Source organism: Oryctolagus cuniculus, chromosome 2 (genome assembly GCF_051225735.1).
Source record: "Oryctolagus cuniculus isolate XC-2025 breed Fujian yellow rabbit chromosome 2, ASM5122573v1, whole genome shotgun sequence".
NCBI classification, from domain to species: domain Eukaryota; kingdom Metazoa; phylum Chordata; class Mammalia; order Lagomorpha; family Leporidae; genus Oryctolagus; species Oryctolagus cuniculus.
In genome coordinates this window covers 31,709,500-31,725,708 of record NC_142868.1, presented here as the reverse complement: position 1 = coordinate 31,725,708, position 16,209 = coordinate 31,709,500, and the positions used below count along the sequence as shown (strand labels likewise).

The 16,209-nt window shown below is 42.9% G+C and overlaps 1 protein-coding gene across 1 annotated transcript in view; it reads right to left on the bottom strand.

Moving 5' to 3' along the window:
* Nucleotides 1-140: 140 nt before the first annotated feature.
* Nucleotides 141-16,209, bottom strand: part of NWD2 (NACHT and WD repeat domain containing 2) — a 188,218-nt gene continuing 172,149 nt past the window's right edge. Inside the window, exons 5-7 of the mRNA XM_008274917.5 lie at nucleotides 15,913-16,057; nucleotides 9,923-10,512; nucleotides 141-6,291 (exon numbers count right to left, since the gene is read on the bottom strand). Coding sequence (XP_008273139.4) covers nucleotides 2,359-6,291; nucleotides 9,923-10,512; nucleotides 15,913-16,057 — 4,668 coding nt within the window. The 3' untranslated portion in view covers nucleotides 141-2,358. The remainder of the gene's footprint in view (nucleotides 6,292-9,922; nucleotides 10,513-15,912; nucleotides 16,058-16,209) is intronic.

Here is a 16,209-nt window from a genome sequence, read left to right as displayed (position 1 = left end):
ACTGCATGACTTATCCCATGAAAATCTCCAATGACAGTGCCTAGTGCACCATGGCCACTCAGTAAGCACAAGCAATTATTATTATTACTCTAGGTCTCTAACTACATCTGCCAAAGAGAAAAACAAAGAGCACCCAAATCTAAGTGGTTTGTCTTTTATTCATACAAACAATACATACACAAGACTGTATATTGTTTAAAGACTGAAAGAATTTTCTAGTGTAACAACTCTGTAACAAAATTTAACTAAATGTAACATTTATGAAAAATATAAATCTCTGAGTGGGTTGTTCTCCCCAACAATACAAAGTTTACATAAAAACATTCAATATGAGCTATCAGTTGCAAACATGTTAGGAAAAAAATCATTCAAGTCACTTGTTATACTCTATTGGCTTTTACATTGAACATTCACACACTACATTTAATCCATCTAGGGGTTTAATTGTTAGAAATGTATAGCATGAAGGTCTAGCTGATAATGACAGGACTAAGAATGTGTTGCCTGAAGAGTTAAACAGCACTGATTCACACAGTCAACTCCAGGTGATCTATACGTGGCTCTGAGCCGTCTCTGGGTTGCCACCTGTGTCTGGAAGCTAAATTCGGGGACGGAGGATCTTAATAAAAGTCTTTCATCACGGAGTGGGGTGTTTATATCTGAATCACATGTTTGAATGCTTAAGTGTCAAAATGATTTCCAAAGTGAATCATAATAGACTTGGGTTTTCTAGTGGGCAGAACACTTGGTTTTCTCATTTACATCAGCTCTCAAGATGTTGCTGTATTTTTTTTTCTCACATGACTTACCAACACTCTATGAGGGCCATAGCAGAAGCTTCCAGTAACTTTACCTATGGTTAAGAAAAAATAATACACTGGGGAGGTTAAACATCTGGCTAGGGATGCAATGAGTTCATGGCAAAGTTGGACCACTCTGTTCTTTGTTTATAATAATACTTATAATAATAATAATGCTTACTAAAGTCATTGCCACTTTCAAAGAAAACCAAACCAACCATCATGACTGACATGCCTTGTGGTGGATATGAAAGGTAGAAAATCACTTTACTCTTTCGAGATGTAATATTTTCTTTTCAGTAAGTGTAGCTGCTGCTGTTGTTTTTAAAACACTGAAGACCATCTCACAGCTTCTACTTTGAAATGGTTAAGACAATAAGAGGCCCAGAAGCATCATCCCTCAGGAAGTATAACAGGTAAGAAGCATACATGTGGTGTGCAGCAGTAAGGAAGTCATTACAAATAAGGACAAGAAAGAACCTTTGGACACTCCTAAGATATAAGGGATATTTTAGCACACAGACAGGCATATTCAATTTGTCCCAGAGTATTTTGTCATCTATCTGCATTTAAATAGGAGAGAGGAGGAATGAGAATAAGGCAAATGTCATCAGTGTTTCAGAGATGGTCTGTTGAGAACACTTGCTTTCTATTGATATACTGCAGGGATGTAGGAAAAAACTGATGCCACCGTACAATGGACTGAATAGTACGGACTTTTGCTAGTACGATGACAGAACTGATCAAATGTGTAATGCCCTTTCTGTGGTTCCTCACATACAGCACAAATATACGTTTCAAAAAGATGTGAAAAGATTGTGTTTTCTTATTAAATGTGTTCTTTCGTAACCAAGGAAGTAAATAGTTTAAAAATCATATACTCTATCATACAGAAACCCTTGCATGCAGTTGCTGCAATTGTATTGTAATGAAGACCGACTCGCCATGGTGAGTAGCCCTATGGTAGCGACGGTTAGTTCTTGTCCCAGTCCAGTTCATGGTCTCATAGGTCATGTCGTGTCTCGTGGGAAACTGGGAATGCATCTGGGCATGTTTGTTACATGATTTTGCACCTTTAGACCTTTCATTTGCAGACGAGGTTTACACAGTTTTCAGGACTGTAAAATGGAAAGGAGATTAAGGCTGAGTTTACTTATCACACAATCATTTGAAGTCAAACAGCTTTTTGTCTTTACGATTTCAACTGAATTTTTAGAACTAATCCCTTTCCAAATGGTTTATTGGTAACTCCAGCCTCTCTCATCTGAACCAATGGCATGAATTATGCTACTTCTTACAACACAACTAATTGTAAGTACTACTTCTAGACACTTTCTGTCATTCCTTCATTCCTGGATACACTTTGAAAAAAGGACTTCACCTCAGACCAGTCTCACATCTCCATATATTTCATGAGCACATCAGCACAACACTGGGATTTTAGCATCTTTCCTGTCTTTTAAGAAACGAGTGGTTGATCATTTGGGATACAGAAGACACATTATTTTTGGTGTCTTTTGTACGTGGATCATGTATGTTGAACAAGATAAACACTTTTTCAGTTATCAGGGGCATAGCTATGGCCTCTGGACTCTAGGGCAGAGCACACCCGGTCATAACAAGAGTTGTGTTTCTTGGATGGCGTGGCTTCATTGGACTCGGAAGAGTCGCTCACCGTGATGGGGCTGTCTCTTGCAAAGACCTCGGTAGACTCTCTCCATAAGCAATCCACAGACACTTTAAAACAGTAACTGTTAGACTTTGGCCTGGATACCTGTGCTGTGTTGTTGAAAATTTGTCTGCTATTTGAAGTAGCAATTTTAATTTTTAGTGCAGCATCTACACGGTCCACTACCGTGTATATCCCTATACTCCCATCATCAAAGCCCACAATGATGTGCAGGTGCCGCTGAGAGAGTGCGAGAAAAGTGGGCGTTTTGTAAAGAGAACAAGCACCGATATTTTTGCCATCAGCCAGCCTCATTACGATTAGACTGGATATTGCACCATTTTCATCCTCCTCCTCCCCATTCCGGAAACAAATGTACACCAGGTAGCGACCATCTCGAGACAACCTCTGGCGCCAGATGATCCCAGAGGCATGAACCACCCGTAATTTACCACTGTGTAAATCCAATACATTGATATTTTCATCTCCCCTAGATATAATGCCTAGCTTTCCATTGGGAGAAATTTCAAAATCCTCTAGATTTTTCAAGAAGTTGTTTGGCAGTTGCACGCGTCGACAGATCACTTCATCTGCCAGACTCCAGATGTTCACAGTCTCAGCTGATGTGATGAACACAATGATGTCAGGACAGTCAGGGATCAGTTTAAAATTCACAATGCTGGTCCCATCTTCACAGCAAAATTTCTTGGTGATACTTCCCGTCCAAAGACTGACAGCCAGCACTTTGCTTTTCGTCATCCCCACCACGAAGGTGTTTGCAGAAGTAATGAAGGCATTCTGCAAGGTGGTCAGAATGTTGCAGACCCTGTGGCCTGTGGCCAGTCTCCACACCCTGGAGGCATTTTCTTCACACAGTGAGACCACAAACTGGTCATTGTGTGTAATCAGCAGCTGAGATATTCTCTGCCCATTAATTCGGAAGAGGTTTTCCCCACTGCTGGTGTGCCAGACATACTGGCTGCTTTTGTCATCTGATGTCACCATGATGTCCCCAGCGGATGTTAACACACAGTGCTCAACTGTTCCTTCATGCTTGAATACTGCCTCAATGAACCCGCTGCTGAAATTCCATTTATGAACACAGTCAGAGCCATCCAGGGAGTAAATGATTTCCCCTCTTGCAGGCAACACCAGACTTTGGATTGGTTTCCCAGTCTTATCAATATTGGACATGGCTGTGATTATATCTATATCCCAAATAGATAGAATGCCACTGGTTGATAGAGAGAGCAGCATGTTGTGGTGACTGGATTTTACCAGCTTCACTATGGTACCTGAGATCTCCTGTAAGCTTGCCATGCATTGTCCCGTGTCCCGCCTCCAAAAGAACACAGCTGAGGTATTTTCCATGGTTGCAATGATGCAGTCTCCGTTTTTGGACAGCACAGCTGATATAAAGCGCTCATTGTGCTTGGCTCTGAACTTCTCAGCCACCTTCCACACGCCAGTGTCTAAGAGCTCAATGCTGAGGGCTTTACAGATCAGAATGGCACTCTGGTCCTCTGAAAGTTCAATGCTGACCACCTCGCTGTCTTCTCTGCGGCAGTCAAAGTCATCAGTTAGCTGGGGGTTGGAAATGTCCTCAGTATTCCAAACAGAAAGACTTCCTTCACTGTCTACCATTACCATCTCTTGAGCTGTGTCCAAGATAAGAAGAAACTTCACAAAACCTCCTGAAAATTCAGAGGTCACCGTACATAACTTTTCTCCACTCCCTAAGTGAAATATGGTGGTCGTGTTCAGGTACTGTCCACAGAAAGCATACACACCGTCCAGAGAGCACTGGACACACGTTACTTCATACCAGCAGTGGAACTGGTAAAGGGGCCATCCGTAGAGCAGATCGATGACGGTGACATCTTTACTGGCTTCAAGCCACGCAAGGGCATGGTTGACTGACAGTGTAAATCCGTTGATGTAGCTGGAGCTGCTCCCATGCTTGGTCCCTTTGATTTCCACTTCAGACAGGAGACAAGAGTTGACGTTGTCATAAACCAACAAGGTGTTATTTGTCGTAGCCACCACAAGGTACTTTTCATCAGTAGTGAGTTTCATGCCCAGGATGACAGACTGGGCTGTCGTGATTTGCCTGAGTAGCTGGCGGCTCTCTACATCCCAGGTGCTGATGGAACCATTTTCTAAAGCCGTGAGGACAGTGCTGGGGTTACAGGTAGGCAGAATCTCCGTGACATGCAGGTGACTGGATGACAAAGGGAGACGCTCTGGGCTGTACGTCACGTCCATGGATGAATGCAAGGGCACGATGGAGCAGTACTTGGGCCCATCTTTGTCACACTCTAAAAGAAGGTGTCTTAATTTAGGCAGGGAGCTCACAACAGGCAGAAGTCTTTGCTGCAGCTCAGCTGAAAGGGAGCCAGGAAACGCAACGACCTTGTTTCTGATGCTGCGGAGGGTGCTAGCCAAGAACTTCAGCTCCTTCTCTTGTGAGTAGTTGTACGCCAGCTCAATGTCTGAAAGCACTTTATCAAACTGGCCAATTTTGATCATGGTATAAAGCCAGCTGAAGTTCATGATGATACCATAAAGCAGGTCATCGGTTTTTCCACTCCTTGTCAGGTGGTGCAAAAGCTCAGTCATTTTCCGATGGTTGACAAAGAAAATGTCAGGCTCCAGGGGGTTGCACTGGAAAACCCAGGGCTGGTCTGGGGCCTGTCTGTCAAAGGAAGCCTGTTCCATGAAGTGTTTTTCTTCCTCAAGCAGGCTTCTGCTCTCCAAGTCGAGGCAGCCATTAAGGTAGGGGTCTTCCAGGCAGAATGCTTTCCTTCTTCCCCCTGACCAGACACCTAGAAAATAATCTGCCAGGATGGTGTGCATTTCACGCAGGTCCCTGTCATCCTGCAGATACAGCTTCTGGGCTATGAGATGTAGGTGTCTGTTGGCCCAGACCAGGAGTGTGACATTCTTCACATGTCTTTCTATTAAGTATCCGTTGAGTCCTTCCTTGAGCCTCGCAATGTACAAATAAGGTACTCTCAGGGGATTGTTGGGCCTGGCATTCTCGTTGAGCTCATTCATAACACTGTTGTCCAGGGCTAATACATCCTCCAGTTCCATCTCACTCAGACCCATCTTGGCCATGGTGATGTAACCAAGAGCCCTGGAGACCAGTTTCTGACCACACATCTTCTCCAAGGACCAGAATAACTGCTCTATACTCTCATGAACATTGACGCAGAGGGAGGTTTCATCGACGTCTTTGTGAGATCTCCAGTGTCTCACCTCCCTGAAGGTCAGGTTCACAAACATTGGCAGCGTGCACTTGGAGAAGGCATTGTTCACGTAAATCTGCTGGCCGGACGTGACCTTCCTTTTAACTCGTAGCAGCTGGTGTTTGAGTACCTGGCTGCACATCTTCCTGTCCCGGGGAATCAGCTCAATGTAGTTGTCTTCTTCGTGGATAAGGCACCTTAGTTTCTGCAGGATCCCATGTTTGTTGGGCAGTGTGGAGAGGACTATCCGTACGAAGCGGGGAAGGTGAGCTGGGAGCCACCAGAGCTTTCTGGCATCGTCATTCTCCGAGAGCTGCTCTAGGGCATCGAATATTATTATTAGAGGCCTCTGCAAGGAAGATTCATTCAAGAGGTTTATAAATAAGTCACGGAGGTCATGGATCTTCTTAGGGTAGCTTTGAACCAGACACTGGTAGTTAATTGCCAATTGTTCACAAACACTCAGGAGGAGAGTCCTTAGGTCAGTGCTCATGTCTGTTGTTCCCAGAAACCTCACGACGACGACAGGGTCAGAGTCTGGTCCTGTGTCATCATGAAGCCAGGCACAGGCCTGAAATACAAAAATGCTTGAGTTTAGAAGGATAACATGAGTTCACATGGTCATAGGCAACAATATTTCCTCCCTGCAGAGCTCTGACTTCCAGGAACCCCCACCATGTGGAAAGTGGCCGAGAACCAAGAAATGGACAAACCTTCTGGAAAGACCAAAGAGCTGTCACAAAGATCATGCGTAAAAATCTATACACAAGACCCCTCAGGATCTCAAGATTACCCTTGCCAAAGGCAGGAAAACAGTGAAAATAGTATTATTCAATTATAGGGCAACATAGAAGTATTTCAAAAGTCGGTAAATCTGGCATCCAGTGTGGTCAGTTTTTCATCACTGAAGCTGCATTCTCCCCTGGTATAGCTGTTGGTGCTTACACCAGTGCTTAGTGAGTGTTTGTTGAATGAATGGCTTAAGTAATGATTTATACATTATATTAATCAGAGGCCAACCAAATTTCTAATTACAATGTAATAAAATATTCAACAACCACATAATATTGGATATAATCTTTAATGATTGAGAGACATTTTTGTGGTGCTATAGGGTCATTATTGTGATTGTTACTTATCTTTGTCATAAAGGCTACATAATGCTGTGAGAGTTTTATTAAATGTTGAGCTTTATAATAGATGGTTCATATATAAACATGCAGTCATGGCACTCATTTTTCTCTGGTGAGCAGATGGGATTACAGCATCATTTAGTAGAAGAGGAAACAGAGGCCCAGGCTGTACACATGATAAGCTCAGAGTTAGTCACTGAGAGATGCAGTCAGAGTAAAAGTCAATATGATTTTCATTTTAGCGCCTTTCAAAGAAAAACTATACAGCTAAAGAGAGAAAATATGTGACGATACTACTGAGTTTATTATTTTTCTGTTTGAAAAACCAAAGAATGAGAACGGATATGATCAAAGTATTAAATAATTAAAAGAGTATGTTTAGGGGCCGGTGCTGTGGTGTAGAGGGTGGAGCTGCTTCTTGTAGTGCCAGCATCCCATATGGACACCGGTGGCTGCTCCACTTCCGATCCAGCTCTCTGCTGTGGCCTGGGAAAGCAGTAGATGGCCCAGGTGCTTGGGCCCCTGCACCCAGGTGGGAGACCCAGAAGAAGCTCCTGGCTCCTGGCTTTGGATCAGCACACCTCTGACTGCTGCGGCCAATTGGGGAGTGAACCAGCGGGTGGAAGCCCCCATCCCCCGCCTCTCCTTCTCTCTCTCTGTAACTCTTTCAAATAAAATTAAATCTTAAAAAAAAAAAAAAAGAGTATGTTTAGTGCGATGAATTCCTTTAGTAATACCAAGGACACTTCTTAGAAAGGGAGGTGCTGATTTATACTTGAGACAGTAATTTTATGGAACTTGGTTCCTCAAGAGAGAGTTTGGATTTGGGACTGAATAAGATGAGAAAAGGTTTATGGATGTCAGTTTCATAATGAGCCTTTAAGATAAGTAAGCATTATATTGTTGTTTAGCCCCGACCTTTAAAGCTGGATTCAAGAAGGAGGATCTGGCCACTCTACAACTCCTCTCAGTGGCCAATCAGAGCCAAAACACAGTTTGTTGGCTCCCACATCAATGCTTATGATAATCACGGATAACTTCAACCCTGCTGCCACATGTGGCTGAATGTGTGATGTCAGTAGATGGTGTCCCTACAGTCATGAGCTTGTGTCTGTGACAACAGTGGGAGATCAACACAAGATGTATGTCTACATTCTCATGAGACATGAGGTCACAGGGAAGGGAGTACAGGTTGTGAAGGGAGTACAGATCAGCCATTCCTCAGGAGAGAGGGAAGTGGAGAGTGCATAGGACAGATCACAGGAATGTTCAGGCAATTAAGGAAAGTTCTGTTTTTGATACAGCAACCACAGGAAGACCAACATAGGGTTCTGAATCAACACTAAGTGAATAGGAGGTTAAATGGAACTAGTTTAGTGCAGCTTAGGTGAGGATGCAAGACAACAGATGTCACATTCCAGAGACGTCCTGTATCCTCATGCAAGATACGAAGTGTACGTTCTGAAAACCAGTTTTGATGCCTTGGTGGGTTACCCACATCCAGCTTGGAAATAAAGACTGGAGGGAGTGAGAACAACATTGGAGATGAGGATGCCATGGGTCTTATCTCTTATTGTCTCATCCCCAAAAGGCAGGTCAGAGAGATGCTAACTCTTTACTTTTAGTCATGGGGCAGGGGCTTCCATGGACTGTTTACTGAGTGCCCGTTAAATCTTGGGCCACATGGTCATGTGGAGTCTAAAGACATCTGAGAGATGGGAGGGTTGAGTGACCAAGGCTGACCTGCTGCTCCAATGGAGGAGTGGCGGACAGCTGCTGTCCTGGGTCTGCCCTGGAGAACCCCTGAGTGCATCCATATACCAGATGTTGGCCACCAGCAAGCGGGAGCTGACAAGGCTTTCTGTTTGTCTGTTTTTCCCAGGTTCTGTGCACAGCATCTTGGCAGAAATATCCTCTAGCGTGCCTGGATACTAGGAGCTGAGGAAGTAGCATTCCCTGTGTGTCCAGCAGCATGCAAGTGAGAGACGCTCAGTGAGGACAGGGTGGGAGGGGCATAGGGGAAGGAAATCATGGAAAGGCCTCCGGTGACAGGAGAGGCAGCTTTTTTGAAAAAAAAAATTTATTTTGTTTTAAAAGTCAGTTACAGAGAGAAAGGAGATACACACACACACACATACACACACAAAGAGTTAGTTCTTCCATCCGCTGGTTCATTCACCAGATGGCCACAATAGCCAGTGCTGGGCTAGACCAAAGCCTGGAGCCCCATCCAGGTTTCCCACATGGGTGGCAGGGACCTAAAAGCTTGGGCTATCTTCCACTGTTTTCCACACCATTAGCAGGGAGCGGAATGGGAGCAGCAAGGACTCGAGCCTGCACCCATATGTAATGCTGGTGTCACAGGTGACGACCCCACCCACTATGGCCACTTCAGCCCCGAGAAGTGGCTTTTAACACTTGGTAAGACCAGAGAGTTTAGAACCTGGTTCTGAACAGCACTGGTCACGTAGGAACTTTCTGTCCTACATGTGCACCTCACCTTTTCTATGTCCTCTAAACCACAACCCCATGGGGGTCACAGGTGTAGTTGGAATGAAGAAAAGATGGAAAGATGCATGGAGAGAGAAAGAAGATGGCCCATTTCCTACTGTAGATGCCTTCTCTACGGTGGGCTTCAGCTGGGGGACACAAAGGTAACTGAAGTCTGTATTAGAACCTTGGCTTGGACATACTAATTCTGAACTAAGACTGACTTAGTGACCAGAAGTGACTTGAAGGTTTTTTTTTTTTTTTTTTTTTTTTGAGAGGAATGAGAAAAATTGTTGAGATCTGTCCTAGTTTTTATCCAAATGGGATGGAGAGGACTAACCCCACAACATGAGTTTGAACAGCAAGAAAAAAAGTTTTGCAGTCATATCCTGTGAGTCTTGTTCTCTCAAGATAACACAAGCAAAAAAAAAAAAAAAAGAAACACTAAAGTATCCATTCCAAAAGGATTATGATCAACTCAGATAGTCAAAACTGGAAATGAAAATGAATTTGACCAGTTTAACTTTTTCTGAAACTCAAAGTTTTCATTACTATGCAGAGGCAAGAATAGGTTTTTACCTTCTTTGCTACTTCAGCTAGCAGAAGGGTCTTCCCAGTGCATGGTCCACCGTATATAATGAGAGGGCTGATGTGCCCAGTTTTGCTTGGGAGAAGGTATTTATGCACGATGTTTAGAGATTCACACTTGTACTCGTAGAAGGAGGCATATGTTTTACATAGGGAGGAATGCTGAAGGATCTCATCATACAGTGTATCTGTTTCAGTGTCAAAATTCTGTTGCACTGTGGCCTGGATTATGTCAATCATGTCCTCATAAAATTGTTTACCAAGTCCTTCTATGTAATGGTTTTCTATTTCTTGGGAATAGCCTAGTTTCATGTCACAATGAGTAACAGACGTGTATACTCTCAGATTAGATGATGCAACAATAGTTGGAATAAATTCATCCCTGAGTTTTATCAGCTTCTCTTGAGCTTCTGGGTCGCGAATAATCCTGGGATCTGTTCCAGTGATATCCATGTATTTTCCCATCTCTGGGATTTTCACAAAGCGCTCGATGTTAGCAATTTTCCTAATGTAGCAAACGCACTTCTTTAGGAATGCTGGAGTTTGCTTTCCTAGAGCGAAGTCAAATTCATCCTCTATGGCTGAAAGAAAATAACACCAGGAGGTTATTGCCTAGAATGAAGGAGCAAAGTGCCCAGATGCCAACACTCAATGCTTAGTTACTAGTGATAAGTTGTGCGTACAGTCTGCAATGCAGTAGTCTACAGCAAAATCACTTATTTTCCTATGGGTCTTTTACGAAGCATCCTGGCATTCACATAAATGGATTCTAAAAAAAGTCATTGAACTTCTTCCCCAGTGTCAGGGAGAGGCTGAGCATAAGCATGATAAAAAAAGCACATCAAGTTTAGAGTTGATTCTTCTACTGTTGCTCAGTGTCTCTCTGATTTTAGCTGTTGGTAAGACTGAAGTAAGGGCAGGGACCAATTTGGGCCAGGTTCTTTATCAGTACGTCCTTTACAATGTGACTTGACCATTTTGCTTATAGAATATTGTACTCCAGACAGATTTGCTCAATACAAACACAAAAGTTTCTAAAACAAAATACAATCATGTTCTGATTACTGAAGAATCCGAATTATCTGTGTCACTGTGAAATTTCACTGTATCTATCAGAAAGGTACCAAGAAGTGATTTTGTATTTAACTTTCTTCTAAGTTAAAGCAAATTATGGCTTATAATTTACACATTTATATACAACTCAGTCTGCATTATTAATCATTTTAGTCTCTAAAAGCACATTTAAAACTGGATCAATTGTAATAAAAATAAAACTGTTCATAGAAGAAATTAAAAATATATAAAATAATTAAAGCAGGGGAAATGAATTTTAAGGCAAGGCTTTACTCCTTCTTGCCTTCCCTCCCTTCCTGCCTTTCTTTTTTCCTCTTCCCTCCCTTCATCTAATTCATCTTTACTGAGCTGTACTACGTTCTATGCATGTTACTAGTTACAAATATTAATGTGGAGAGAAAACATATAACACGGAGAGAAAAGGCCATTCTGGAGTGTTATAGACTGAATGTTTGTGTCTCTTCAAAACTCCCATGTGGAAAGCTGAACTCCAATGCGAATGCATTTAGAGACTGGAGGCCCCTGGGGGCTCATGAGGTCATGAGGGTGGAGCCCTCATGAGTGAGATTAGTGCCCTTATGAAGAGGCCCAGCGAAGTCCCTTGGCCATCCCACTGCAGGAAGACACAGCGGAGACGCCATCTGTGAACCTGGAAGCAGCTCTCACTGGACACCAAAGCTGGACGTGCCTGGATGTTGCACATTCCCAGCCTCCCAAACTGTGAGAAGCAAATTTCTGTGGCTGACACCCAGTCTATGGTGTTCTGTTAGAGCAGTCAACAGACTGAGACACGGAGCTGACACGCCAGAGGAAGACAACAGAAATTTATTCTGGAGTCTCTAAAATAAGCGTGTTATGATTGTCTCAGTCCTGTTACTGGAGAGCATGACCCAGGGAGAAGGGTCAGGGATCAGGCCCACTTGGAGAAATCGCGGAAGGCTTGCCTAAGCAGGTGACTACTTTATTGGGCTGGCACCCGGCAGTAGACTGGGGCAGGGAGGGCTGGTCTGGCCATAATTGAGCAAATTTAAATGTGCTGGCCACAACTTCAACATCAACTGAAATCTAGTGCACATGCACACACACACACACACACACCACACACACACACCTTCTCTCTCTCTGTAAAGTATTGAGGAAGATAGGATTTGTTTTTGAAAGTCATCCTTTTAGTATAACTCTTCTTTTAACACTGCAAGCAGCAGTAGCTCATTGTTTGTTTAGCCCAAAACACATTCAACATGGAAACTCAAAGAATATTCTTCACCTGAAACAAACTAGATTCTACTAGCATATAATGCTTAAACATCACAGCAATAAAGATGGTAATCCACTGTCTTCTATACCTACTAAAGCCAAGATGGTTTTTCTTAGTAATGATAGCAATTGGCCAAAATTTTTGATTCAAGAGAAAAAGATATTTTATAGCCATCGGTGTTCAACAAGCTGTGCCATTAGCAACAGTCTGTTTTACAGAGGGTTATACTTGGCAAGTTGGGTAAGGAGGCCAGTTAAAAGGGTTTACAGGGCATATGTATGCCCTATACCAAGAAAGCACATTTTATAATGGAGGTAGGAGGAGATGTGAGAAATCTCAGCTTCATGAGCTACTATAGAAAGCCCCAGTTTGTTTCTTTTCAAGCTGCCTGAGTAAAATTATAGAGCACATACTGGATAAGCAGGGTGCTGATTCTGACAGCATCACAAAGAGACAGGAAGTGCTCCAACTGTGGCATGTAGACACAATACATGACCATCAGATACATGCTGCCACTCTCCCTCCTAAGTAATGACTCCACTCACATTGCTATCACATCTATGGAAAGAAGACTGTGCCAGTCAGGAGTGTTGAACATAAATGGGATATGAAAAGAGATGCAGATAAACCAAGGTGGTAAAGTCTAGCAAAGCTTTAGTCTATGTGCAGGGTTCCTGATAGGGTAGGGTACAGAGTTCAGAAATGAATCTGGGCCAGCGCTGCGGCTCACTAGGCTAATCCTCCGCCTGTGGCACCGGTGCCCCGGGTTCTAGTCCCGGTAGGGGTGCCGGTTGCTCCTGTTCTAGTCCAGCTCTCTGCTGTGGCCTGGGAGTGCAGTGGAGGATGGCCCAAGTGCTTGGGCCCTGCACGCGCATGGGAGACCAGGAGGAAGCACATGGCTTTGGATCGGTGCAGGGCGCTGGCTGCAATGTGCCGGCAGTAGCAGCCACTTGGGGGGTGAACCAATGGAAAAAGGAAGACCTTTCTCCCTGTCTCTCTCTCTCTCACTGTCTAACTGCCTGTCAAAAAAAAAAAAAAAAAAAAAAAAAAAAAAGAAAGAAAGAAAGAAATGAATCTGAGTAAATGAGTGATGTGATCGGAGACCAGCTGTATAAAGTTATTGCCAGAGGTAAAACACAACCCCATGATTTTTGGAGACTTAATTATAATTTCTGATACTTTCTGTAAATATTATAAGCTTTCTCTTACTTTACTAGAACATTGTAATTACTTTTATGTCTTTTCATTTTCCTTAATATCTTTAAGTTTGTCAAGTTTCAGTGCCCAATGAAGGTAATATGAGGATTGGATTCTCAGACCCGGTAACTGTCACCCAGGAGATCATTAATCTCTTTACTATCCCTGGGGGCACTCAGTTTTGATGTTCACAAAAAGGTACCATTTTGAGTACTCTCCCTCTTTTGTTTAAAAAGGTGGAGCCAAAGCTATAAAACATTACACCCAAATACAAATACATACACCTTTACAAGCTTAAATTCTTGAATTATTTTCTGAAAATACTAATGTAGTGCACTTCTCCACTGGAAGAGGTGGCTCTTTTGCAGCAATTCTGACAGTGCACATGTGATCTTAAAATGAGTTTGAAAGGGCAAATAAATAAAATTTCACAAGCAGGTGTATCTTCAGGAGATGCAACCTGAAGCAGAAAACAGTCCCCTTGTGGCACTTCATATGAAATGAATCACGTCCCCATGGCTGTTCATGTGACAGAGTTCTGAAGGACAGAGAAAATTAGGAGGAAGTGTTTGCCAACAGAATATCTGAACACTTCTATAAGTAAATATACTTACTTATACTTATAAGTAAGTATACTTATAAGTAAGTATACTGAACACAGTATAAGTAAAAGGATGCCAAACTGGTGTCTTTCACGTAAAGTATAGAAAAGCCTTGCTCTGGGAATTCTCTCCTCCACAGTGCATCTTTACGAACAGAGTTGTTGTGTCCTTGATAAAGATGGAGATTTAGAGTCTCAAAAATGGATCAAAAAGTCCCAGAGGAAGAAGGATAAGTGTTAGTCTGTGTTTTTGAAAAACAGTGCTTATTCTTGACAATTTTAGTGTTTTTAAGAGGACTTAAAATAAAACCGATTTTTGATTCCTTCTTTATGGGATTTTTCAAAATGATTTATAACTTTTCTGAATTTCAAAGACATGCATCTAGTGAGAATGGTATCAAGAGTATGATTTTGGTTTTTGCAAATGCTTGGACACACCACTCAAAAAATATAAAACCACTACTATTGCTTCCTTCTCAATTATTCTTTTTTAAAGAACACTGTATTTTTTATTTAATTTTTACTTATTTTATTTAATTGAAAAGCAGAAGGAGAAAGAGAAAGACAGACAGCCACAGATAGATCTCCCATCTACAGATTCACTCCCCCAAATGCCTGTAATAGTTGGGGCCGGGTCAGCTTGAAGCCAGGAGTCAACAACTCCATCCAGGTCTCCCACGTGGGTAGCAGACACCCAAGTATTTGAGTGGTTACCTGCTGCCTGCCAGGGTGCACATTAGCAGGAATCTGGGGTTGGGAATGGAGTCAGGACGCAGACTCAGGCTCCCTGATACGTGATGTGGGTGTCCCAGTAGCATCTTAACCATCGTGCCAGACACTCCCTCCTCAATGATTCATCACTGTGACTTTTCTGAACGAATGCTGTACTGTGTATGTGTGTGCCCTAGACTGACATTCCTATAGATTGTAGTTTGCTATGCAGCAGCCTTTCCACCACTGAGAAAGACTGACGTGTGCGCCGCTGCTCAGTAGCTGGGGAGCTTGCGATACCAATTCTACCTTAGGTCCTGACACCACTCTTGTTTCACACCTCCCGTGGCTTCCCACCACTGCCAGGATGAAACACTGGGTTCTTCCTACAGCCTGGGCTCACCCTGTGACCTCGTCTCTTCCTCCCTGAGCCTGACTACCTTTACTTTCTGTCTCTCTTGGAATTTACTAAAGCACATTCCTGTCTCAAGGATCTTGAGCCTGATAATCCTTCCTCCTGGAATTCGATACCTCAGACACAGGTGGCACTCCTGGTTTGTTCTGATTTCTGGTCATTCAGCTCATAGGTCATCTCCTCATGGTCAACTCTATCTAACAAAGCTGACCTCACCCTTCATCAACCACACTGTTATCTTGTCACTGGGCAGTATCCCATTCATCCTACCTAATCAGAAAGGATCCTGTTTGTCGGACTCCTTTCTCATATTTTCCCCCACTCAAAAATAAAAACCAGCATAGAGCCCTTGCCTCCTGATTCACTGTTGTTTGCCTAGTGCTTGCCACAAAAGAGGCCGACAGGTCAAGAAGTGCTGGCTGGATGACTGAACCAGTGAATGAATCAACAGTGAATGAATCACTCCCTCAACTGATGGGAGTGTCCGGTCTGTTATATCCACCTGACTTCTTTTAAAATCACATTTTCTAGAGAAGCCCTCAAGATAAGTAGAGGCTTTTTATGATTCAACACAAAAGAACACTTGCCTTTCCAGGTCACTGAAACATTCAGAAAATTAAATTTTACTATGCCTTAAACTGGATTCAATGCACAGGACCACAGAAGGGAAGCAGTGGATGCATCTTTACTTATAATTGAGCTTACTGAGGATAGATGGGAATTACCTGAGAACAGGTACCTCTTAGCTTGGCTGTGTTTCATTTTACCCTTCTCGTGTAGCAGTTTTACAGCAGCCTTAAATATCTTCTTGATCTCATCTGATATCTCTTTCCAGGTCATCTCATTGTCAGCAGTGGTAGCAGGCTGCATCTGTGGAAATGCACAAGTGAAAAGTTCAAGTCATCAAAGGAAAACCATTATGTAAGAGCAAGGCAGTTGGTGTTATCTGAAGGCCTTCTCTGTGACAAGATTATGATAGGTATTTTACACACAGTGTCTAGTTTAATCAGTTAAGGAACGGG